This window comes from Petaurus breviceps, unplaced genomic scaffold, assembly GCF_028583685.1.
Source record: "Petaurus breviceps papuanus isolate PSGF00001 unplaced genomic scaffold, PetGlider_PUasm1.0 90692, whole genome shotgun sequence".
NCBI lineage: Eukaryota > Metazoa > Chordata > Mammalia > Diprotodontia > Petauridae > Petaurus > Petaurus breviceps.
Window position 1 is genome coordinate 5,380,517 of NW_027187313.1, and position 27,206 is coordinate 5,407,722.

General features: G+C 35.0%; 1 protein-coding gene and 1 non-coding gene across 10 annotated transcripts in view; one reads left to right on the forward strand and one right to left on the reverse strand.

Moving 5' to 3' along the window:
* The window catches only part of COP1 (COP1 E3 ubiquitin ligase), a 248,876-nt gene that overhangs the window by 178,986 nt on the left and 42,684 nt on the right, over positions 1 to 27,206 (forward strand). For all 9 annotated transcript variants that reach the window (XM_069065516.1, XM_069065509.1, XM_069065507.1 and 6 more), the window contains 2 exons: positions 6,632 to 6,749; positions 19,104 to 19,228. In XM_069065516.1, the coding sequence (XP_068921617.1) occupies positions 6,632 to 6,749; positions 19,104 to 19,228 (243 nt within the window). The remainder of the gene's footprint in view (positions 1 to 6,631; positions 6,750 to 19,103; positions 19,229 to 27,206) is intronic.
* LOC138144257 (small nucleolar RNA SNORA17) lies at positions 23,837 to 23,956 on the reverse strand. The gene has a single exon (XR_011163898.1). It is a non-coding gene; the product is annotated as a small nucleolar RNA SNORA17 (small nucleolar RNA).

The following is a 27,206-nucleotide window of genomic DNA, read 5'->3' on the forward strand; positions in this document are numbered from 1 at the left end:
TGTGTAGTTTGTAAGAAATATTAGGGTAGCCCTGTGTATGGTATGATTTTAAAAAGTAAAATTGTTTAGGAACAAGTCAGAAGAGTAATTATTTTATACAAATGAGGTACGAGAGGTAGAGTCAATACAGAGGAATTAGATGGGGGAGGAGGGCCGTAAGTCCTAGAAACCTGCTTTCATTGGGAATGGGTTTAAGAGGGAATTCTCTGTGTGCGCATGTACAGACACACACGGAGAGTTAGATAAAAGTATTCTCAATTGAGAAAGAAATAAAAACCTAAGGATGTTGGGGGGAAAGGAGAAGGGAGGGATTTTTAGAGGGTTGGGTGAGGGAATAAGATAAGGAGGATGGTAATAAAAAGGTATTTAGATTAATAGAAATGAAAGGACAATAGAGGGAGCATGGGGGGGCTGTAGGTTAATTAATAGGGCAAGGTGATGGATAAAAGTAAAGTAGAGGAGTCAGAAGAGATAGGAAATACAAGATACAAACATAAAGATCAGAAGTATAATTTATTAGGGGGAAAAAAGCAGGGGTAATAATCATGATCTCAGGCAAAGTTAAAGCTAAAATAGATCTAATCAAAAGAGAAAAATAGGGAAATTACACTATATGTCAGCCACATTAATCAGTTTTGTTTTAGATTATTTAAAATAAGCAGACACCATGAGATTGGAATATAGCTGTGGCATAGGAAACAACGAGTTGGTAGACTTAGAAAAATATGGAAAGACTCAGAGAGAGAGGTTATCCACCCTCAGAGAAACAGGATAAATAAGTGTAGTATAGTCCTATGTAGATGCATATAAATCTATTTTTCTATATATGAGTATAATTATAGTTATTTAAGAATGTGTATGTAAGTATATATGCATGTACATATCCTTCTGTGTCTGTGTATTTTTGTATATATATGTATATATATATATGTGCAAACATATATCTGCACTTAATTGTAGCCTTCTTAATTGGTGGGGAGGAAGGGGAGAAAAAAAGAACGAAGTAAAAAGTGTACAGCAGAGAACAAAAGAAAGCTTACAAGGAAACAAAGAGATGGACAGCTTTGTATATAATAAATAATACTCTTTCTTCAAATGAAAATTTATGCTCTCTATTTTCAGTCCTCTCTTAACATTCTGCTGTGCACATGACAATGCTTTTTTCCCCCTTTTTTCTTTTGTATTTAACTTTATAATGTTTCTTTTTTTCTTATTGTGTAAGTTTTATCATTAAAGTTTAAATTAATAATAAAAAATGAACTTAAAAAAGAATTGTAAAATAAGTCAGATGATAGGTGATAAGTGAGGAAAAGTAAGTCTTCTAGTCTTATAAACCTCAATTTACAGTTTTAATGAAGTCAAGTTAACACAAGTGGTTAAATAGGTATGTATGCCCAACTTTGATTTAATACATATTTCAGACACATAAATATTTCCTACTCAGAAGTTTCCTAAATCATAAGTGACTAAGTCGAGATGAGTATAGATTTGTTTTTCACTGCCTATTGTTGTAATTTGTCAATGTCAAATAGAATATAAAGCCCAAGAAGATTTGAATGTCACAGTTATATTACTGTGTAGAAGGGCAGTATTGCTTCTTGATTGATTGGTCAGGAGATGTTCTGTAAGGTACTTGGAATTTCATTTTTCTGATTTACTTTGGTTTTAAGGCTCTCTGTTTCTTTAGTAGTTAGTTTTTTTATCTGGTTTTGAGAAAGTCTGTATGGCCTAAAGGAAATGATACTTTCAGTTGTCAAGCCCTCTTACCAAAATTTGAATGACTTGTTAGAAGCTTAGATTCTCTCTCTCTCTCTTTTTCTCTCTCTCTCTCTCTCTCTCTTTCTCTCTCTCTCTCTCTCTCTCTCTCTGTCTCTGTCTCTGTCTCTGTCTCTGTCTCTCTCTCTCTGTCTCTCTCTCTCTCTCTCTCTCTCTCTCTCTCTCTCTCTCTCTCTCTCTCTGTCTCTCACACATACAACATCAATTTCATAGGGAGGAAAAAGTCAATAGGGCAGTAGCACTTTAATAGCTAAAATAATCAGTTGATAATCAAGTTGCTTAATTTATCATCCAACAAGTTTTGTCCTGGATTTATAGTTATTGGGACATTGAATGAACTGATATCTTCTAAAAGCTTGGACTTCTCTAGTTTTTCAAAGGTAAATGCAACTTTTAATATCTTATCTCAGTCATCTGATGCATATTCATTGAAAATCATAGAATTTTACAGCTCCTAGACTCATTTCTGAGAATCTAGAGTTGTGACTGGGGAAGAAATGGTTTCTGTGTAAGTACTTTTGTCTTCATAACTTGTGCCCAGCACAGACACATACTTCTCTTCTCTCCTGCCACCATCTTTCAGCTTCGCCTCAGTGAACTTGCATTTATGAAATACTGACAATGTGCCCAGTACTGTGCACTGGGGATGTGAAAATTTTAAAGTGAGTAGTGGTTCCTTTCTAGACAACATTGTATGCATGCTTCTTTGTCTTTGCAGTAAGATAAAGTACTGTGTAATTTACTAGATCCAAAGAAATAATGAGTTAAAAAATTTACTAGAAATTTATGCAGTCCTTCAAATTTAAAGAACACAGACCCAAATGATGTTAAAATGAAGTAAGTGAGAGTTATTTAGGTCTTCTAACATTTCTGAATCAAGTAGTCTTTTTCACAGCTACTGTAAGATACTTATATCTTTGGGTATTATCAGGGTACTTCATTGGTTTTATAATATTCTGAATAGATATAGCTAGAGTGTCTTATCTTCTTTAAATTTAGTTTTTTTCCAATTAAGCATTTTTCCTTTTGCCCCATTCCAATTGAACAACAACAAAAAAACCTAAAATAAAATACTTATTTTGCTTGCTTATTGTTAAAAGTAGCCAATATGCAGTCCAGTAAAGCAAATTATCTTTTTAGTCATATCCAAAAAATGTGTCTCACTTAGTGTACTTTTAGTTCATTGCCTTTCAGTCAAGATGTGGGTCATATACTTCATCTTTGGTCCATGAGCATTATGTTTTGTCATGGCATTGATCATTCCTAAGTCTTTCAAAATTATTTTCATTCTAATTGTTGTAATTGTATAACTTTTTCTACTGGTTTTACTCAGTTCACTCTGGAAAAATTCATATAAATCTTTCCAGTTTTCTTTGAAAATGTCCATTTAATAGTTTCTGGTACTTTTTATCAGTAGTCTTGTTTTAGCAATTCTTACAGTTTTGTGGAAACTTAACCCTTTGTACCTCTCCTTTAACTTTAACTCCTTTGCTACCATTCCTTTCCCCAAACTAAAAACACCTCTAATTTGGCCTCAATAGTTAATCCAATCAATTGTATTAATACCTGATAACTCTTACATTATCTTGAAATACACAATGACCCCGTATGTGGGGAAATGATACTGAGCTTAGTTGCAAAGTATAAAGAAGAAATAAGAATGTAATAGGATGTTCAGAATGGGGAAACTTCACTACAAGTCATCCCTCACAATATCATTTAAGAGAAAAAAGAATAGCAAAAATGATTGGTACATGACAAAAATCTGAAAATATACGATAGGCAGCATTCCACACATAACGACCTCACACTTAGGAGTGGAGTTTGAGGTGTTTTCTCATGTCTTCTTTGTAGCTGTGCTTGTGCTTGCTAGTTTCGTGGGTTTTTTTTTTTGTTGTTGTTGTTGTTGTTGTCTGACTGCCTTAACCATTTGTGGGCTGAGAGTTCTGAAAGTCACTACTACAGCCGATGCAGAAACCCCTAAGACCTGTTGTTGGCTTATTGAGGGTGGGGGCAGCCTGCACTGTACTACACTCTACTTTGCTCCACCACTTCCATCCCTATGAAACTGGCATTTCCTGTCCATTTCCTGTCTACCTTTTTAGTTGTCTTGGGCTGGAAAACAACCTTTTGTTGGTTCTGCTGCTTCAGAATTATTTTTCAGGAGTTATTTTAAAGTTGTTGGGAGGGGAATTTGTGAGAGCTCAGGTGAATCCCTGCCTTTTATTTTGCTATCTTGGCTCTGCCTCTGTTGTTGATCAAAATTCATTTTGACTTGTTTTGCAGTGGTTGTTCTTTACAAGTACATTGTAGTCCTTGTGTATGTTATTTTTTGTCTTCGCTTTGTAGTAATTCATGTAATTCTTTCTGTTCTTTTCTAGATTCAATACACTCATTGTCGCAACACAGTAATATTCTGTTTCATATACTATAACTTTTTAAATTTATTCACCAGTTGAATGGCATCAACTTTATTTTTTTCAAGTTCTAATAAATTTGAATCATTTTCTTAGATCTTGCATACAAGATCTCTATCATAGAAACTTGCTTCATAGTTTAGCTTTTTTGCCCTGTTACATATTTTCCTTCTGATTTTAAATACATTATTTTTGTTGATGTAAACACTTAAAATTTTTATACAATGACAATTGTCAATTTTATTTTCTGTGATCTTTTATATATCCCTTATTTGGTCATAAACTCTTTTCATATTCATAGATCCAAAAGGTAATCGATTACATTTCTTGGAGAGAATCATATCTAGATAAGCAAATGTTCATGACTATATATCCTTTCAAAATTATATTAGTAGGTTCTTAAATAACTTTAGTTATGCCGAAATAATTTAAAATCTTTTGGAGAACTTTTACCCATTAAAGATTTTGCTTGATCCTCCATTGATATTCTTGGCCTTGAGGACCAAGAACGATTTATGATATTTACTAGATTGAGCCCAAACAGAAAAACTTCTTTTTTATTATTATTAAGCAATTGGGGTTAAGTAACTTGCTCAAGGTTACACGGCCTGTTATTTCTGGGTGTGGTGGTAAGTATCTGAGCCCGTATTCGATCCCACATCATCCCAACTCTGGGGCCGGTGCTCTTACTCACTGCGCCACCTGGCTGCCCCTCAGAAAAACTTTTTATCGTTAGACTTTACTAGTACTCATTTTTGGTACATTGTGCGCTACTGACAACAGACAGAAAATAGTATGTCTTTCAGAAGAGAGAGGATAAAGCTATTTTTTCAAAAAAGTAAAATGAACAAAAAATTTTCCTAAGCACATAATGACACATTGAGAGAAAATAAAATGCAGGAGTAATATTTAGGACTGAAAGATTCTATCCATAAAGATAACCTCGTTTTACTAATGTGTAAAACTTAGATCTAAATTAGGTGAGTCACTCAGTCCTTGACTTGGAATGCTCTAGCTCTGTCTAGTAGATCCAAATCTTAAGTAGCCTCAAATAACTGATAAAGCTACCCTACAAATAAAACATGCCAAAATTTTTTTAGGTTATACTTATTTCGTTTCATGAGAATCCTTTCTGTCTACAACAGTCTCTTTTCCCAGTCATGGAAATTTCTTTGCTTGATTTGTTATTTTATTTCGGTTTTATATACATGCTTTTTCTTTAAATATAAAACTGTTTTGCTGAAATTTAAATCTACTTTATATTCTCAAAGAAACGTCATTTAGAAAAAAAATATTCTTCTTTCCAGAGTAGCTTTTATGGGGAGAAAAAAAATAACCCTAACATTGAATGGTATGAATATTTTCTATTTCAGCTGTTTAAGAATTTCACATTTTTACTATCACATAATCATTGTTTTTTTGTTGTTGTATTTCTAGTATGTTAGGTATTTATTAAAATCCAGTGTACTTATATGATTCCATAAGAGTATTGATTTTGATATTTACCAAATATTTTTAGTCTTTTCAGTAACTTGGAGATTATATTGTCAATCATTTAAAATTTTAAGGTGGGTTTGGAGCCATTGTTATTTAGGAAGTCAGAGGAAAGGGGAAATACAAAAGGGGGGGAGGTCAAATTCCCAATTTTATATTCTAGATTAGCCTGGTTTTTTTTTTCAAAATTAAGTTTTTTAACGTATCTCTAGGTTCCTCTCTACTTTGAACATTAGCAGATAACATTGTTTTTTTTTTCTGTAATAGCTAGAGTCCCAAAAATTAATGTAACATAAAAAACTGATAGTAAAAGTGAACTCAGTTCTTGATTAACCTTCCTGGATTGAAAAGAAAGCTTAGGGAGTTTTGGATCTTGAATGAAAATTGGCATTTAGTTGCTCAAAAATTTAAATTTACTGGCAGTTATAATCATACTCATATAGTTCTGGAATTATTGAAAATGATTGAAATAGTGTATAGAAGGTATCTAGAAAGTACAATGCTTAACTTTAACTGAAATATAATATAATATAATATTTTTTCATTCAAAAGTTAATGATAACATGTGCAGAATTAAAATTTTTTTAAGATTAAAGTGACAACTTTCTCCCTTAGCAATCTATGTCAGATTCTGGTGGAGTTTCTTTTCAGGCATATATGATTTGTATTATTTTAATTTCTTTCATGATTTTTATATGTTTTTTTCAAATATAATTTCCTAGGAATGATCCAAAGACAATTGACTTTTGTGGGGTGGTCATTGTTAATTAATCAGGTGTTCATAGCTTTGCATTTTCAGGGTATTATTAGTTTAGTATGATTTTTCATAGTTTTTGGCCATAAAATATCAATACCATGTGGAAAAAAAAAAAAGACTAGACTTCTGTTTTCTCCATTTATTGCATTTCTGTTTGTATCCCCCCCCCCCTTTTTTTTTTCTGTAGATCACTGTGTCCATTACTATGATCTTCGCAACACTAAACAGCCCATCATGGTGTTCAAAGGACATCGAAAGGCAGTTTCCTATGCAAAGTTTGTGAGTGGGGAGGAAATTGTTTCTGCGTAAGTATTTCTGTCTTCTTAGGTTGAGCCCAACATGATTAAATCTCCCATCATTTACTAGATACTTCATTGTGTTTGAGTCTCTGAAGTACAACATTGGTGTGTTTGCCTTTTCTTTTGAATAGCAGATTGTTATGATTTTTAGAATTGGAAAAGGAAATGTATTCCAGTTGTTAAGTCTGTTTCTTTTCTTGTGGCACAGAAAAATTAAGAAAAAAAAAATGGAAACATTGCCAGTTTTGCCACAAGTGCTCTAAATTTCCCAAGACAGAAATTATTTATTAAATACCTCCTATGTGGCAGGCACTATGCTAAGCCCTAGGGATACAAAGAAAGGCAAAGCATCCCCTGTTGTAGTGAGAAATACAACACGAAAATAAGATGTATGAACCGGTATTCATCACAGAAAGAGGGCGTCAGCATTGAGGAGGAGCAGACCGCGGGCGTGCGCGTGTGCGCGTGCGGGTTTCAGAATATGTGACCTAAGCTTGGAGAAAGCCAGGAAAGAAAAAAAATGGAAAAGGGGAGGGAGAGAATTCCAGGCATGCAGGAATAGCTGAAGTTAATGCATCAAGTCAGGAGATGGAGGATCTTATTCATTGAGCAGCAAGGAGGCCAGAATTAATGCAGTACAGAATACATGAGAGGACATAAGGTATAATATAAGATGACTGGAAAGATGGGAGGGATTTTAGGTCATGAAGGATTTTAAAAAATAATCAGAAGATTTTCATGTTTGATCCTGGAGGTCATAGGGAGTCACTGAAGTTTAATTGAGTATCGGAGGAGGTAGTAAGAATTATGTTTTAGTAATATCAGTTTGATAGGTGAGTGAAGGATAGATTGGAGTGAGGAAACACTTGATATGTGGAGAGTATAGTACTATAATAGTTCAAGGATGAGAAGATGAAACCCTGCACAAGAGTGAGAAGGAGTGTATGTGAGAAATATAACCAAGGTAGAAACAGTAGGGCTTGATGACAGCTTGATTATAATAGGTTAGAAAGAGTGAGGAGTAAGTGCGAAGTAAGTCTAGGTGACTAAAAGGCTGGTGGTCCCTTCAAATAGTAATGAGAAAGTTTGGAACAGGTAGATTTTTGAAAAAATATATTGAATTCTGTTTTTGAGTTTAAGATGTCTATAAGAAATCCATTATGAAATGTCCTATGTGCATTTGGAGATGCAATACTAAAGGTCAGGAGAGAGATTAGGGCTGGATAAGTGATCTGTGAATCATTTGCATAGAAATGATAAATGAATTTCCTTGGGAGCTGATGAGATAACCAAGCAAAAAAGTGTAGAGAAAGATGAGAAGAAAAGGGTCCAGGTTTGAGCCTTGGAGAACATCCACCATTAGTGGTGGCAATCTGGATGAAAATACTATAAAGGTCTAATCAGATGGGTAAGAGGGGAAGCAAGAGCAAACAGTAACATGAATATTTAGATAGAAGAGAATGTCAAGAAAAGAGTGATCAGCAATGTCTGAGATTGCAGAGAGGTCAAGAAAGATAAGGATTGTGAAAAAGACCATTAGATTTGGCAGTTAAGATCATTGATAACTTTGGAAAGTGAAGTTTCAGTTAAATGATGAACTTGGAGGCTAGACTGCAGGAAATTAAGCAGAGAATGAAAAGAAGTGGAAATATCAATTGTAGACAGTCTTCTCAAAGAGTTTAACTATGTAACAGAGGGAGATATAGGACTATATCAGTGAAGGATATATCAAGGGAAAGATGTCTGATGATGAAGGAGAAATGGAGCTGTTTGTAGGCAATAGGGAAGCAGTGAGGTAGATTGAAGATTAGTGACAATGAATATGATAAGGCAGTTTGAGTGAGAAGACAGGACAGCCTAGGATCACTTGTGAATGTAGAGGGTTTTACCTTGGCAAGGAAAAGCGTCATCTTTTCATGTGAGACAGAAGTGATAGAGGAGATGGGGGCGGGGGGAGGGAAGAAGGTCTGAGTGATATGAGATGAGGAGAGGAGAAGAGGGAGTTCTTGCAGATGACCTCAATTTCTTTCAGCAAAATATAATGCAAAGTCCTTAGCTGCTAGGGTGGGGAGAACCATGGGATTTGAAGAATGATCAAAAGGTTGAGAAATATGCTGTGCTGATCGTGAATCAATTAGGAAGTTATAAAAATTGTCTTGTCACAGTGAGTGCCCAGTTGTAATTACATAACAATTTTTGTGGTCAATATGGTGGTGTGATTTTCTCCAACTTCATTCAGCATCATGTGAATAGGAGTAAAGGTTGGGCATATAGTGGAATTAATCTCATCCTGAGGGGATGCCAGAGCAAGATTGGCAGTAAGATAAGAGGGACTTGAGAGAAGAAGAGAATGTAGAGTTAAATTGGTTCACCAGTGGGTCAGTATGTGGAAAAGATGGGATTATAGCTAATACACAGGTGAAGCTATGGGGAAAAAAATGAGCATCAAGTGTTGAGTCTACAACAAGGATGAAGAATGGGATTAGAGGTTCCCAGGCCGAGGAAAGGATGGGATGACAATAGATTATAATCAGACAAAGTAATTTCAAAGACTGCAAACTAAGTACCTGGTTAAACTTTTTAACATTAGACCTAAATTTTGTCTTTTATAAGGATTTTTAACAGTTTTCAAAAAAAAATTTTTTTAATGTAATTCATAGGATTGTTCCATTATAGAGCTAAAGCTAAAAGGAATCTCAGAACCACCTATTTTTGTCAGAGGCATCAGGATGGGCTTATTTCATTTGATTCTCGTGAATCTGGCTACTGCTGGGGTTATTTCTTAGGTCTTTCTGCTAATAACTTTCCATTGAAACAAGAGTTCATAGGATTTTTTTTTTGTTTTTCTGGCTATAGTTTATTTGATTTTTAAGACTTAAGGCATATAGATAATTATCACTTTGATGATGATGATGATAGTTAATATAACAGATCACAGCATTTAGAACCAGAAAGATCATCTACTCCAATCTCCCCATTTCACAGATTAGGGAACTGTGACCCAGAGAAGCTGAGTGGTTTGTTTAAGATCACACAGGAAGTATACAAGCTAGATAGAATTCCAACCCAGATCCCCTAAATTTAATCCTCTTTCCATTCAGTATATGATCATATGGATAAAAAGAGGAAGCATTTTTAGACAAGGGCAACTCTTAAAGGATTTTGTAAAAGAAAAGAACCTTACTAATCATTTAGTCCTGTTTACTCATTTTGTAGATGAGAAAATTGATGCCTGAAAACAGCGAATCTTGTCCTAAGTCCTATAAGTAATAAGTAGAAGATCTAGGAGTAAAACCCAGATCTTCTGTCCAAAACTCAGCACTCCTTCCGCTACGTTGTGTTGTCTTACCCAGTTGTGCGCTGCTTGAATTGTGAACTTGTTGAACTGGAACAATTCTTGGGACTCAGTTTTCATCCTGGCCTTCAGTAGCAATCTCTCCCAAGCAAACCATCCATTCTGTTCAGAGCCCACACATTTCCATATCATATACCAAAAGAAATCATACCTAGTGATTCAGGAGCTAGAAGGAGAGCAGAAAAGGTACTACTTGTGCAGGTTCCTTCCTCTACTGGGTAGAAAATACCACACTTATTTTTCTTTCCACTTTTTGATGGATCTTGGAAATATAATTAATATCTCATTCATTTGAAAGTAAAATGAAGGCATTGGATTAGATGACCTCTGAGAACTCTTCTAGCTCTAAATTTGTCATTCTAGCAACTGTTGACATTTAAATTTTCTTAAAAACATGACATTTCACAACTTTTTTTCTGTCTCTTCACATGCCCATTAGGATTCTTTATCCTTGCATTCTCACTTTTCCTCACACCATCACTGCAATCATTGTGTATATCGCATTCTTATTCTACATTGTATTTCATAAAAGTCTTTCCAGAGTTCTCAGTAGTCCTTAGACTTGTCCAGTTTAACTTCATTACTGTATTCCCTCACATTACTTACAGGATCACAGATTTAGCTCCAGAAAGGGAGCTTAGAGTCATCAAGTCCATCTCCCTCATTTTCAGATGATGAAACTGACACCCAGAGAAGTTAAGTTACTTAAGGTCACCTTGGCAGTAAGTATCAGAGCCAGGTTTCAAACACTGTTGTTCTTATTACAAATTGAGAGCTTTTAAGATATTTCTCATTTTTTGCAATTATATAAAATTCCAGTATGAAAGTCTTCCCTTTTTTATCTCTCATAGTATTTTAAAAATTTTTAATATTCATTCATGTAAAAATTTTGAGTTCCAAATTCTCTCCCTCCCTCAAACCTTTCTCCCATCCTTAGGCAACATATCAGTTATACAAATGAAGTCATGCAAAACATTTCTGTATTACCATGTTGCAAAAAAAAAAAAATCAATAAAAAGCAAAAAACAAAGAAAAACAAGTATTCTTTAATCTACACTATAAAAACTTTTCAACAGATTGCTCATATACATATCTAGGTATTTGTGTATGTAAAGATGAACATTTTCAAGATATAGTCTCCCCTTACATGACAGCCAGGTGGCACAGTGAATAGAGAGCCAGAAAAAACAGAACTCAAATTGTGCTTCAGATGCCAGGTGTGTGACTCAGGGCAAGTCATTTAAGCTCTCTCAGCCTCAGTTTCCTCAAATAATAATGATAAGAAGTTAGCATTTTTTGTAGCACCTACTGTGTGCCAAGCACTGTGATGAGTACCTTTACAAATTTTATCTTGTTTTATCCTCACAACAACCCTGGGAAGTAAGTGCTATTATTATCTCCAATTTATAGTTGAAGAAACTGAAGCAGGCATGGGTTAAGTTATTTGCCCAGGGTTGCCCACCTAGTAAGTATCTGAGGCTGGATTTGAACTCTTCATGCCTCTTTAAAATGAAGCTAATAATAAAACCTACCTCCCAGGGCTAGTCGTGAAGAGTAAAGGAGATAACATATGCAGAGGTCTTAGGGAACTCTGAATAAAACCTTGAATCTCTACAAAAGGCAGCTATTGAGTCCATTTTGGTCAAAAGGGAAGGAGACAAGAAAGATGATTTCAGTAATATAAGGAACTTCATGTGAGGAAACTCCTCTAGTAAAGCAGATCATCAATTTCTTTATAATATCTTACATTAGAGAGTTTTCCTGGGGGTATTGAGAAGTTATGTAACTTGGCCAAGGTCACACAGTCACAGTGTGTTAAGAGATCAGACATGAGGACAGATCTTAACCATTTATTTGGTACTTTGAACATTCTCCACACAAGGGATACAAAGATGGTATGAAAAACCTTCTTGCCCTTGAATTGCCTATCTTGTCGTGGAAATGGCTGGATATTCCACACAGAAAGCAATAATATAGACAGTTGCAAAGTAAGACAACATAATTTGGGAGGGAGGTTGCTAACAATAGTGGGAACTAGTAAATACATCATGTAAGAGGTCATTTTAGAGTCAAGCTGTAAATTGAGATAGGGATTCCATAAGATGGAATGAGGGGCACGACAGACAGTCTATGCAAAGCACAGTGATAGCAGGTATACTATCATGTATGCTCATGTGTTTTCTTGTACAGCAAAGTTGACTAATTTGGTTGTAACAGACTGTATAAAAGGAAGGAATATTGGAAAGACTGATCTCAACTGTAGGCACTGAAAATTCTCAAGCAGGGAAGTAATATTGTCAGACCTGTGTTATAATAACTAAAGTATTATTAGAGTTTCTTTTCACTTTATTAGACTTCTATATATTCCAAGGGTGATAATTACCAAGAAAATAAAAACATCATAAGATAATTATATGCATTACTATTCATTTATTGTTCACTAATGTATTTAGGTTACTATATATGGAAGCCTATTGAAAAAAGATGATTATTTATTTACATTTTATTGTTGAGAGGAGCCAAGATGCCAAGTAAATAAAAGATCATGTAGGAATTTAGTAATCCATATCCTGTTAAATTTGATATGAACAGGACCTGCTTCTTTGTTACTTTGTTTCATGTCTGTCCACATTTATGATGCCTAAAAGCCATAATTAGTTTCCTACTTATTTTCTTTACCTGTTTCTTCAATGATTTTCCCAATATCACTGAACATATTGCAACAGATAAATACATTCATTCTCTTATCATTTTATGATGGTCTGTTTTCCAGAAATACAGCATATTAGCAGTCATCCATATTTCTAATTTCCTTTCAAATCTTAGCATGGTGATAATAAAATTTAGTTTTGTGGATTATGACCACTAGTTGGAATCTAGGCATTAGAGTAATTCAGAAGGATGAAATAAGTATCTCTAATGTGGTTTGCTTGGTTATGAAAAATGCCAATACTTACTAAGGTTTAAAGAATGAAAATTCATAGTTATTTTCTTTGATACATTTGCATTTTTTAAAATGGAGCATAGATTTTATTTTATCCTCTCTACTTGCCAAGTTCAGCACACCTAACAGTATAGAATCTCAGTCTTCGAAAGGATATTGCATTTTATTTGCCCCATACCCCCTAAATGAAGCATAAACCTATTCTCTAAAACCTGTAACAAAAGGCAAATTAATCATGGGTACTTATAAGGATAAAAAATTCACTGCACTATAAGGTACTTTTTTCCATTTTCAAAGAACTGTAATTATAGGAAATATTTTTTAAATTAAACTACAGTCTACTTTCCTTAATTTCTGCCTTCTAGTCCTAATTATCTTCTCTGGTCCTGTGTATAATAAATCCCTTTTTCATTTGATAGACTTTCATATATTTAAAGACATGTGATTTCCTGATCAGTTAGCAAGAATTTATTAAGCATCTATTAGGCATACTTTTTTATCTGTCAAATTAAGAAATATTTTCTGATTACCTCTTATGTACCAGGCATTGTAGTATTTGCTGAGGAGACAAAGACAAGTGTCTGCCTTCAAGGACCTTACATTCAACCAGAGTACATATTCACAGATAAATAAATATTGGACATACACAATATAATTGAACAGAGTCACAACTGAGGGAATCATGGATATGTCTTGAAATAAATTAGCATTTGAGTTGAGCCTTGAAGGGCACTAGGTGTTTCAAGAGGCACAGGTGAACAGGAAAAGCATTTCAGGCATAGGGAGCACCTTATGTAAAGTCATAGAAGCAAAAGACAGAATGTTGAATATGAGGGAATAGCAAGTAAGCAGACTAGACAGAGTGTAGAATGCATGTCAGAGAGTAACATGTAGTCAGACTTGAAAAGTAGGCTTGAGCCAGATGGTGAAAGGTTTTGAATGACAAAGAAGTTTGTACTTTATCTGAAAGGGAATGAGAAGTCACTGAAGCTCCGGTGAAACTTTTTGATTGGTGAAGGGATATAGTTGGACCTATGTTTTAGGTATACTACTTTTGGCGGCTTTGTGGAAGATAGATTGGGATGGGAAAAGATAAGAAATAGGGAAACCTAGGGTAGTTTGAGTGTGGCTACAGAGGAAGGGATAAATGGGAGACAACATGAGAAGGTAGCATCAGTAGGAGCTAGCAACTAATGAGCTGTTGGAGATGAGTGAGACTGAAGTTGATGATGGTTGCAAACAAGGGTGACTAGAAGATTGCTGGTGCTCTTCAGAGAAGATGTTCAATTATGTGTGGATGGTTTTAGGGGAAAAGACAATGTGTTTTCCTTTGAACATATTGAATTTTATATTTCTATGGGACATCAAATTGGAAAGAAGTGTAGCAGGGAAATAGATGTGCAGGACTGGAGCCAAGGAGAGAGATGAGTGCTGGATGTAGAATTAAGAGTCATCGGTACAGAGATGTTAGTTGAGTCTGTTGGTCCTATTAGAGTTACTAAGAGGTAATGTAGAGAAAAAAGAAAGGACTGAGAATAGAACTCTGGAGAAGAGCCACATATAGGACAACAAGATCTCAATGATGAACCTAGAAAGGAGACCAAGAGAAGCTTTAGAATAGCTTGCCTGGGAAGGAAGATAGTATCAGTCAGCAAGAATTGGCAGTATAGCAATGATGGCTAAGTTGAGACTAGATATAGTATGAATTTTTAATAAACCTTTGTCAGCATAGTTGTGAGGCTTTCTGCTGTAGTATTTCTTAGTGAACAAGAGTGGAAAAGATAGATGGTGGGAGTAAGCCAAAATTGGGTCTGGAAGCATGTGAGTGGTTGCTGGACAGTGGTGTAAAGAATTCTAGGATTTGGTCAACTATAACCCTTATTTCATTCATCCTGATCTATTTTTGTATAGTTTCTAGTTACTCACCATCTTGGTTCTCTTCCTTTGGACATACTGTAATTTCTCAATGTACCTTCTAAAATATGAAACGTAAAGCAGATACTTAAGAAGTGGTCTGACTGGGATCTCTTGTATCCCTTGTTTTGGACACTTCTGTATCTAATAATGAAACCTAAGGTTGTATTAATGTTTTTTAGGAGCTGTCTATGCTTTTGTTCATGACATTCTTCTGGAAATACCTTCCTCTTCATCCATCCTTCTAAAATCTTGGGCATTGTTGACCACATTTTTCTTCTGGATGCCCTCTTCTCTTTAGGTCTTTGTGACACTGCTTTCACCTATTTCTCGTCTTTCCTTTGTGACTGCTCCATTTTAGTTTCCTTTGCTAAATCTTTTTCTGGATCTTGCCCACTAGCCATGAATATTGCCTAAGTAAGGCTCTTTCTTTAGCAGTCTTCTCTTCTTCCTCTGTGCCAAGAAAAGGTTTCAGGTCCAGCATGAATACAGCAGAAGTTGTGCAAGGAGCAAGAATAGGAGCCATCTGTCAGCTCTGCTGTTTCAGTTCTGGAGCTAGGTATTACATTGAGAGAAGCCTGAAAAGAGGACATACACCTAGTGGTGGTCCTAAGCTAATGTGCTGGGCAAGAACCAGGAACACAAGTCAGAACATGACAACTCATACATGGAGTTAGAGTCTCACTTTCAACTCCCAGTGTGGTCTAAAGTCTGATCTTGAATAACCACGTTAAGGAGCTTAGACCAAGAGGGAACCTGCTGTTCTGTCTCTCTGAGTTATTAGAGCCTAGTAGCTACCTTTAGTTGGCCTGGGACTAGCAGCAATCTACTAGAGCTCCAACCAGTGGCAAGCCCTCAATTGTACTGCAAGACTCATGCGTGAGTTAGGAGTTTACACAGCTCCAGGAGGTCAAAGATCAGACTTCATCATTAATCATGCAGTATTGAGCACACTGAAACCTTGCAGGTCCACAACCTGAACCACTCCTGAGATCTTTGAACAGCCAATAACACCCAATGTCCAGGAAAAAAAATCCCTGCAAAAGATAATACAGAACAAGACCAAGCAAGACCCAGATATGTTAGGCTGGCCCTAACACAAACTCCAAGTTTAGGAAGTAAGACAGGAAGATTGAGTAAATAAAAAAATAATCCCACAATAAAGAGTCATTATGGAAGGACATCCAAGATATAAAACCAGAAAAAGAGAATGATTCCAAAACATCTACAAGCAAAGCATTAAAGAAAAGTAAAACTTAAATTTTAAAAGTTTAACTAGAATTCTTGGAAGAAATTAAGTAAAAGTTAAAAAGGGATTTTATTAATAAGATGAGACTACTAGAGTAAAGAATTGGGAAAGCATTAGTGATAGAGGAAACACCCGGAGAGAGAATTAACAGTTTAGCCCAAGAGGTATAAAAATGTACTTAAACAATGGAACTCCTTGAAAAATGGACTAAATGAAAATTAGTGTCTGTGGGAGAAGATGAGAAATACTAAGACAAAAACACTGTAAAAAATTCGAATGGATTGGCAGAAGTGGGATAGAAAACACTGCAGTGTTGAGTGAAGATAAACATCACACTTAATGAAGGAACAAATTGGAATGGGGAGAATGGAGTGGAGAGACTAAGAGGGTATTTTGAAGGATTAGTAATAAGTGCCAGAAACTTATCTGGGAGGGTGGATCACAAATAGGGGTTTAAAAGGAAAGAAAAGGGGGCAGCTAGTTGGCATAGTGAATAGAGCATTGGCCCTGGAGTCAGGAGGACCAGAGTTCAAATGTGGCCCCAGACGCTTGACACACTTACTAGCCGTGAGACTTTGGGCAAATCACTTAACCACAATTGCCCTCCAAAAAGCAAAAAAAAGCCCAAGACATATTTTGGGGTAGCTAGGTGGCACAGTGAATAGAACACCGGCCCTGGAATCAGGAGGACCTGAGTTCAAATTTGGCTTCAGACATTTGACATACTTACTAACCATGTAACTTTGGGCAAGTCACTTAACATCAACTGCCTTCCAAAAAAAAAAAAGGAAAGAAAAGGTAACTGCCTATAACTGGGCTATGGGTGAGAGAAAGAGGAAAGAAATGAGAGCAGAACTCATTTGTATCAACATCTCTGCACTGGTGTTGAGCAAAATGTTTGCTTAGTATCCTCTACTTTGTAAACGGGTGGCAAGCAAAGAAAGTCCCAAATAAACCAATCTGACTAAAATGCAAAGGAAGACAGGTAACTGGGAAAAATATTCATATCAGACTTCTCCAATCAGAGCCTCATTTTCACTATATGTAAAGAATAAACTAAGATTTATAGTAGAGCCATTCCCTACTTGATAAATTGTCAAAGAGCACAAATAGGAAAGTTTTAAAGGAAGAAATCCAAGCTAACAATAATATGAAATTTTTTTCAGATTGCCAATAATTAGAGAAATAAAGCAACTTTGAAGTTTCACCTCATACCCATAAAATGGGTAGAATTTACAAAAAAGAAAAATAATATATGTTAAAGGGGCTGTGAGAAAATATTCACATCAGTGCATTCTTGGTGAAACTGTCCGTTCTGGAAAACGATTTGGGAACTATGCCTTCAAAGTTCCTAAACTGTGTGTACTCTTTGACCAGTAGTACCAGTACTAGTCTTATATACTCATGAAAGAAAGGAAGATATCACTGGAATTTGAGGAAGTGTCCATCAATTGGTGAATGACTGAGCAAATTATTATATATCATTATGGTGTTAGAAATAACGAAAGGGCTAAGTTCAGAGAAAACTAGGGAATATTTCCTAGAACTAACGCAATTAAGAGAGCAATGCCCAGAGAATAAATTTATACAATAGCAACAACATTGTAAAAATAAAGGACTCTGATCAGTACAATGATGAACCATGATTTCTGAGGACTCATGATGAGGCATGCTACCCACCTCTTGACAGAGAGGTGAGAGATGTATATGCCCAGTGTAGGAATGTATTTTGCTTGATTGTGCATTTCAATATAACGTTTTTGTTTTTCTTTTTTCCTTCTAATGCAGAGGAAATAGAAAAGAGAGAAAAATTTTTTGTTAACTGAAAAGAGTTCTCAAAATTTTATCTTGCTTTGAATGATCTCCAGTCAAGAATAATTGTCATCTTTTTTTTTTTTTGAGGAACTGTATTGTTATTTATTCTTATGACAGGTGATTGGGAGGCAGGATTGTGCAAAGAGTGATAATCTTTTTACATGTGTAAAAACAACTTGCCCAAAACATTTGACCCTCTTTAATTTTGACTATATTAACTTGAAAAAGCAACTTGGTTTTGCTTTTTTGCTTTTCTTTTTTCAATACATTTATTAATCCACGATGTCCTAGGTGGTGGGGTAGCAGAGTAAAAAGAAAAAAATGTCTTTACCTTTACCAAAGAGAGTGTTTTTTATACCTTGAAAGCTAATTTCAGCAATTACATTTTTGATAGAATACATTAATTGTTAGTGTTTAACTGGAATGGACAAATTAGGTTTATTAATTTTTTCAAATGGCATATTAGCAATGCATTTTTACGTATGTTTTTTAAATTTTCTTTCTTTGACTTTTTAGATTATATTAATTTATCATATTGTGTTAGATTTTAACATCCACAAGCATATGAATACATAAAATTCCAAGCTTATGTGGAAAAATTAAAAGTTGCTCTTGAAAGTCATTCACGTGATGATTCTGCAGTTTATTTTTTATTTTTTTTTTGTCTGTGACCTTGGTTACATACATATAACCTTGCTGGGCCTTGGTTTGCATTTGTAAAAATGAAGGGATGACACCAAATATTTTAAGTTCCTATCTACCCTCCAGATCAGTGATCCTAATGAACATAAAAAATAAACCTGTCTTAATATTGACTTTGTGTAAAAACACAACCATGTTGACCATTTGCATTTTCTTTTTTGTTGTTAGGACTCTCCAAAGGAACAATAATAACTGAAAAATGACTTATATTCAAGATAAAGATAGCATTCAATGGGTTTTTTAAGTAATGTGAGAATAAACTTTAAATGACAAAGGGATCACTGACATAAAGCAAAACCATAGTTCCATTGAAGCTAGCAGATTGATTTAATTGTGCTGAAAAATCTTAAATGTATTTTAACTCTTGTGCTTTAACCTTAGGTCAACTGATAGTCAACTGAAGTTGTGGAATGTAGGGAAACCACACTGTTTGCGTTCCTTCAAGGGCCATATCAATGAAAAGAATTTTGTTGGATTGGCTTCCAATGGAGACTACATAGCCTGTGGTAAGTCAAGGTTAAAGCAGTATGGTAAAATATGAGGAGCAGATTTCCAATCAGTATCCCTGGGCTTGAGTCCTTATTCCTATGTGTTATTTGTGGGGGTTGGACAAATCACTTCTCCTTTGGCCTCAGTTTTTCTCATCTTTAAAATGAGGAAGTCAAACTAGACCATGCTTGAGTTTTCTTTTTATTGTAAATCTGTGATCCTATGATAACCTTTTTTTTTTTTTAATGCTGTTCAACACCTCTTTCTATCTTATAAATTGACTGCTAAGGATACTATCTGTCTTCTATCAATATTTATCAAACTCTTTATCATCTATCTATTTTTATCCTTTATATCTATCTCAGTCATCTGTCCCTGTCTAATCTCCGTGCATCTCTAGATACATACAGCTGTACATACATACATACATACATAAATACCTACATATACACATATAAGTATATATATTCTGAAGGTAACATATGGAACAGATTTTATTTCTTTGTTATTTTTCCATTTCACCTAGTATAGTACTTTATGATTATCTTTAGGAATCATATTAAGTACATATTGTGAATATATCCCTTGTAATATGTGTTAGCATTGTGCGGGATGTAAAACCCCATTCAAAATTTAATCAAGAAAATGGAGGTTTCTCAGGATAAAAACAGGAAGTTTTTATTCTCTTGGTGGGGGGGGGGGGGGGAGAGGGTGGTCCTCTCCATGACGAGGGAAAGGAGGCCCTAATGTGGGGCAAACAGAGTTTTTTTTTTTTTTTAAGAAGTTGGGGTTAAGTAACTTGCCCAAAGAGTCATGGCCAGTTTTTTTGTGTGGGTGTTAAGTATCTGAGGCTGGAACCGATTCCGGGTCCTCCCGACTCTGGGGCCTGCGCTCTTACTCACTGTGCCACCTAGCCGCCCCCAGAGTTTTTAGACCCTAATACAGCAGGGTCATATTTCTCCCGTTGTCCCTCACTCCCATTGGTTGAAGGGTGAGCTTGGGTTGTCCCTGGCTCCTGTTGGTCAGGAGGCGGGGCCCACAGAGGTGGGAAAGAAGACAAAGAACTGAAGCTAGGTGGGAATTGAAAGACTCCTAAAAGTGCTTGCTGCTGATTGACAGCAACAATGAAGGGGAAAGAGGGAAATGATACTCAGATGTGTCACCAAATTCTAGGACACATTCTGAGAAGTTTTCACTTCCTCACACAGCATCATATCTATTTTACCTGCCCCACTATCAAATAGACAAATCATGAGAAGATGTTAACTTACATTACTGAGTTGTTTCGTGTAAATATCTATATTAGAAATCTGAATATGGTCATACTGACATTTTCACTGAATGAGATGATCCCTCCAAAGGCATATTTCAGATAATTAAAGCACCTTTTTAGGGATAAACTTTTAAAAACTATTTTAACAGAAATTATTCTAAAATATATATTCTCATGCCTTTTTTCTTTCTAATTAAAAAAAATTATTAATGACTTTTTTTTTTCACATCAGTTTCATTTCCAGATATTTTTGTTTTTCCTCTTCCCTACCTATCAGGCTGTTTCTTTTAACAGTTTAAAAAAAAATAAGACAGAAGATAGGTCAGCAAATTTAACTTACCATTGCCTACATGTGACAGTATATGCAATATTATATGGCCATAATCCTCTACCTTTACATAAGAAGGAGGTACATTTCCTTAGCTGTTCTTTGGATCCAGTCTTGGCCATTACAATTGTACAATGTCCCATTTTATTAATTGTTTACATTGTTGTAGTTACTGTGTATATTGTTTATTAAGTTTGCTTACTTGAATCTGTGTCAATTCATGTAAGTCTTTCTGTGATTCTCCATATTCTAATTTCTTTGTGCTCATTTTTTTTTCCTGCAGTACATTTATATTCCATTCCAATGATGTACCACATTTTATTTAACCATTTCCCAATCAATTTGTGTCACTTTTAGAAATTCATAAAGTAATGTCATGTGATAAGAGTCACTTTTTGTTTAGAGTCAGGAGTTCCTACCCTACACTCTCCCCTTACTATGACAACTCTCCCCACATAAGGCCAGTTTATCCTATTTCTAGTTCTTTGTTCCCCTCCTCCCACCTTATTTTTCTGGGTCCTGCTGCCCTCAGACATTTACTCATTACCTCCACTAGAGTTGTATGTAGTCACAGAATCACATAATTTGGGAGTTGGGAGGGATCTGAACAGCAATCTAGTCCAGCTCATACAGAAAAGGAGTCACCTATAACGTGCCCAAAGAGAGTAATCCTACAACTACTGCTTCAAGACCTCCAGAAAAGAGGAACCTACCACCTCTAGATGCCTGCCATTCCACTTTTGGATAGCTCTAATTGTTAGAGGGTTTTTTTTTTTATGTCAATTCTAAATTTGCCTCTTTACAATTTCCACTCATTGCTTGCAATTTCTCCCTATGGGGCCATATAGGACAAAACTCATCCTTCTTAAATACTTGAAAATATCTATCATGTCTCCCCCCAAGTCTTCTTTTCTCCAGGTTAAATATGCCTGGTTACTTTGATATTGTCCAGTTATCAATGGTCCTTCTAAAACTCTGGCTTCCAGAGCTAAATATGATATTCCAAATTATATCTAACAAGGGCAGAATACAATGGGATCACCTTCTCATGTAATATACTTCCCTCATGATGCAATTCACAATCATGTCGACTTTTTTTGGTCACTACATTATAATACTGATTGATCAAGCTCACAGAGCCCATGGTTCTTTTCCAGAAAAATTGTCATCTGTCCTTGCCTCCCTGTCTTGTACTTGTGAAATTGAATTTTTGTAACCAAATGCAAGACTTTACATCTATTCCTTTTTAATTTCATCTAATAAGATTCATCCCAGTGCTTTAGCTTATCATCATTCTTATGGATCCTAACTCTGTCATTCATTGTGTTAGCTGTTCCTCAGAATTTTGTGTAAATTAGAATATCTAGACCTCTATCCATTATCAGTACAAATATTAGGCATCACGGATCCATAGGGTACTACACTGTAGAACTCTTGCCATATTAAATTATTTTTCTAATCCATATCTTTTTACCTTCTCTATAAAAATAATGTTAAATATTTCATTGAGAATTTTGCGAAAATCTAGGTGAACTCTTTCTACAACATTTCTAACATCTACTGAGTTTAGTAGTCCTATTAAAAAAAGTAAAGGAAGTTAGGTCAGCATGACTTTTTTGATTAAGCTCTGCTGACTCTTTATCATTGCTGCTTTCCATTTTATATGTTTCATGACTATGTCCCTAATGATCCATTCTAGAATTTTCCAAAGAATTGACATCAAATCACTTGAAGAATTCACAGATTCTCTTATCTTCCTTATATGTGCCCTTCTCCAATCTTGGGATCCTCTCTAATTTTCCGTGATCTTTCAAATTATCACTGACAGTGGCTCAGCATTTACATCTCTCAGTTCTCTCAGAATCTGAGCGTATAATTTATGTGAGCCAGATGATTTGGATTCATCAGCAGCAGATTCTTTCATACTCTCTCCTTACTTTTTTTTTTTGTTATTTCTAATATATAGATCACTCTCCTTTGCACAGAAAATGGAAACACTGTTGTTGGTTATTGTAATCCATCAATCCTGAGCAAATATCTTATTCCTTCTTTGATCCTCTTTTTTTCTCTTAGTTCCACTTAAAACAAAATTTATGCCTTTTCCTTATTTCCCTTTCCAGCCTCAGCTTATTTTGAACTTTTAATATTCCTCACAATATTTTTATAAGTAGCATTCCACAGCCTTATATTCATTCTGGCCTTCTTGCTGTTCAATGAGCAAGACACTCCATCTCTGGACTCTAGACATTTTCTCTGGCTGCCCTCCATGTTCTTTCTCATCTCTTCTGACTATTGACCTTCCCTGGATTCCTTTAAGTCCCAGCTAAAATCCCACCTTTTACAGAAAGCTTTCCCTTTTGTGGTTCAGTCATTTCAGTTTTGTCCAACATTTCTTCATGAGTTCAAATCTGGTCTTAGACACTTCTTAGCTGTGTGACCCATGGCAAGTCACCTGACCCTGTTTGCCTCAGTTTCATCATTTGTAAAGTGAGCTGGAGAAGGAAAAGGCATATGTTCCAGTATCTTTGCCAAGAAAATCCCCAGTGGGGTCCAGTTGAACACGACTGAAATGACTGAACAAAAACAATCTGTAAATTCTTTTCAGGAAAATCCATTAGAACGTCCCATTTTTTAAAAAATCTCTGACCTTCCATTTTAGGTTTATGTAGGTGATTCCAAGAAATAGAGAGATGAAGGAACCTTTTCATTCCATTCTCCAACATTTGCCAGTCATTGTTGTCTAATGGCTAAATGGTAAAACTTATCCGCAGACCACTTAAAACATGAATTTAAAATCCAACATAAAAATCAAGTATTTCTGGTGAGATTTATTGAAGGATATGAGTTGTTGATATCAGTGATGAAATTGTATCACTAACTCTAATGGACATTGAGTGCTAAGAGTAGGAATGCTGCTGATAGTCCTTTTAGGGCCAGATGGAATTCAGACTCTTCCCTATTTACAGACTTTTTTGTAGTTCTATGTCAGCTTCCTTCATACAGATACAGGTACTAGAGACAGTCTTTTTTAGAGTGCTACTTGTCTAGGGCACATAAAAGTAGCCTTTTCCACACTCTAGATTATCTATCAGCCTCAGGAAATATTCAAGACTCAGCAGCCTTAAATATAGATACCTATGGATGGGAAAAACTTTTAGTGGACTGGTTCTCATAATTAACCTAAGGATGATATACAGTTAACAATATTGGGAAGTGGTGGATTTCTTAGGATGATCAGTCTTCTTAGCAAGAATAATGAGTAACTTGAGAATGACCTTGACAGAAGCTGCTTTTACCTTTAGGGTGAGAGTGCTGGGTGTCAACACTTTTTCAGAAATTAAAAGAAACTGATGCACTTTTGTCAAATTTATGAGGCTGCATACAAGAGGCTATGCTTCAAAGAAACTGTCAACTTCACATGCAGCAAAACAAATTATAGTAAACTATACTTAAAATAACTGTTTCTTCTGCTTAGGAATGAAATCTTTCCAAACCTCTATGACATTTGTAGTTTCAGCCTCTCTTCTACAAATAGAAGCTTTTTTTCCCCCATTAATAGTACATTGGTGGATTAATGTTCTTTATGAACATTTTCCCCTTTTCCCTTTTCAAACAAGATTCCCCTTCTATTCCTTCCATCTCAGTCTTTCTCTTCCATTGCTTCCATACTAATCTCCCATGTCTCCCCTCTATATTTTACCTCTTTTGAGAGACTAAAGAAATTATTCACCTATCACTTTTCTTGATGGAAATTTATCTCCAACTTCACTATATATTTTACCTCCTTTTCCCATTCTCCCAGAGAAGATGTTGATTTTCTCAGGTTCAAGGGACTTTAATCTGTGGAGTATTTATTCTGCTCTGCATCTCCTTATTCTTTAGATTCCCTTTAAGACTTTAACTCTTAGGTCTTTTTTGTCCTTTGATGATCCCCACCTTCCCCTCCCCCCCCTCCCCCCCGTCCCTTTTTCTCTTATTCCTCACTAATATTTTCTTTCAGGAAAAGAACCAGTAATTTATTTAATTACTTAGTCTTTTCTTTGATAATGATACTTTCTATCTTTCATGTGTTTCTATTGTTGGTGATGTTTTCCGGACTAATAGTCTGTTCATACCTTTTTTGTTTTTTTTTTTCTTTATTTTTGTTGTTATTTTAATAGAAATATCATTATTGTTGAAGGTCAGAATTTTAAAATTGCTGATTAGGTGCAGTTTTGCAGAATATTATTATGAGTTAAAACTTGAGCTCCTTTGGCTCTTCAATAAATTACTTTATTCTTTTTTCCTATTTCTCATAACCACAGAGTATCTGAGTTGGACTACAGAGTAATGCTTGGTATTTGAATAAGTTGTTTCTTCATAGCTGAAGGTTCTTATGGCTATTTTTAAAAGTTTGAGCTCCTTTGGCTCTTCACTAAATTACTTTATTCTTTTTTCCTATTTCTCATAACCACAGAGTATCTGAGAGTTGGACTACAGAGTAATGCTTGGTATTTGAATAAGTTGTTCCTTCATAGCTGAAGGTTCTTATGGCTATTTTTAAAAGTTCTGGGCATTATAATTGTACTATTACCTGCCATCTGGTATTCATAGTTTTTCTGTATGTACCATATTCCATTTTGTTTTTTTTTTCTGAGAAGATGTATGATCATTAAATTATTTGTTCATGATGAAGTTGAGGTTAGTCTGTTTACTTTTAGTAGAATTCATGTTAACATTGTTTTCTGTTGTTTCTCTCCTGCTTTCTTCTTTCTCTATTTTTGCGTTCTAAGCTGAATAAATATTTCAAAACCTCTACTTCTTTGAATAAAATATCTAGTGTATGTCCTAAGTTTTATATTCTGTTTGTATTTTTCAATTTTTCATTGAAAGTATTGATCTCCAATCTTGTAAGTTTGTTTCTTTTTTGAATTATTCCAGTTTATTGCTATTATTTTGTGATCTCTGTGGAGGTCTGTAGAATTATTTTTGGTCAGGGAATATGTTCATTCTCTTTCATGATATATTTTTTCATGATTTTGACCTTTGAGTTTTTACTTAATTCTTATGCCTTTATAAGCCATTTTCTTAGCTTATTTATGAGCTAGTTTTTTACTTGAGCCTTAGCATTTTGTTCTTTACACTTTTCTCCCCTCTTCCCAGTGTTTTTCTCTCATACCCTTTGACCCTTCTATTTTGTGTTTCATAGAGAGAATACTGACCCCAACTGCTTTTTTTTGTCTTTTTTCTTTGGGTAGAAGCCACTAATGTATTTCTCTGTACTATCCTTCCTCTTCTAGTTGCTTTCCTCTTCTTTTGGTCTGCTGAGCAAAATCATTCTCCATTGCTTTTAGTGGTGTACAAGGGTTTTCAGACAGAGTTATTCATGTAAGGGCATGATACAGGGACCCTCATAGTCAACTTGAAGCATAGCCCTGTAAGATTGTCTGTACTTACATGTGTCTAATGTAAAGAATGAGTTATTTTATTGGGACACTGAGTGGGAGAAACTTGTTATGCATTTAAGACCCCCAGTGTCATTCCATTATGGTATTCCATCCTGTGGTATTTCTGTCATCTTATCTTGTGAATTTAGCTTTACTTATTCTTTATTTAGCTCATAATTCCTTTATATTGTTGTTTTCATGTGGAATAGGCAGAGAGAGAAGTTCATGAATTTTCTTTGCCATCTGAAGCAGTCACCTAAAAAAATACTTTTAGCTTTTTTAGTGATTAAGATCATCCTTATTAGTTGTTGGGTATGTAGACTGTTTAACTTTGTGTTATTGAGTCCAGGCTGCTGTGCTTTTTTTTTAAATTCCTTGTACTATAGTATTTTTCCCCCCTCATTTTCAGTTATGATTATTTCATTTCTCTTGGTATATATAGCAGTTAATCTCTTTAATATTTTCAGCATTGTCACCTAATCTACTGTCCTAGGAAACTAGGGCAAATATAACCATGTTTTTTAAATATTTGTATAACCATGTTTCTTTAATTTTAAATTATATGTAAAATCATGAAATAAGCTCTTTAGAGAAAACTTAGGGACATCTGTAAAGTTCATATACTTTATTGTACATAAAATATAAACAATATATTTTTCATAGAACAATTGGGTACATTGGGCTCTTACAGAATTGCAATTTATCCCCTTAGTAACAGTCCAGAAGAAAACAAGAAAACCATTTTGAAGCTTGGCTAGTTGAACTTTGATCCTGCATATGCATAATACCTTCCTCATAAATTCTCTATTTCTTATTTAACTTATAGTCATTTTTGTTTCAAGGACCCCATAGAACATCTATAAAATGATTCTTTTGGCTAGCTGTTCTCTAAGATCCCTTCCAGATGGCTAGTAGTTAACTGTTGTCTAAACTACAACACTTCTTAAACTGCGGGTCCCAAACTGTGG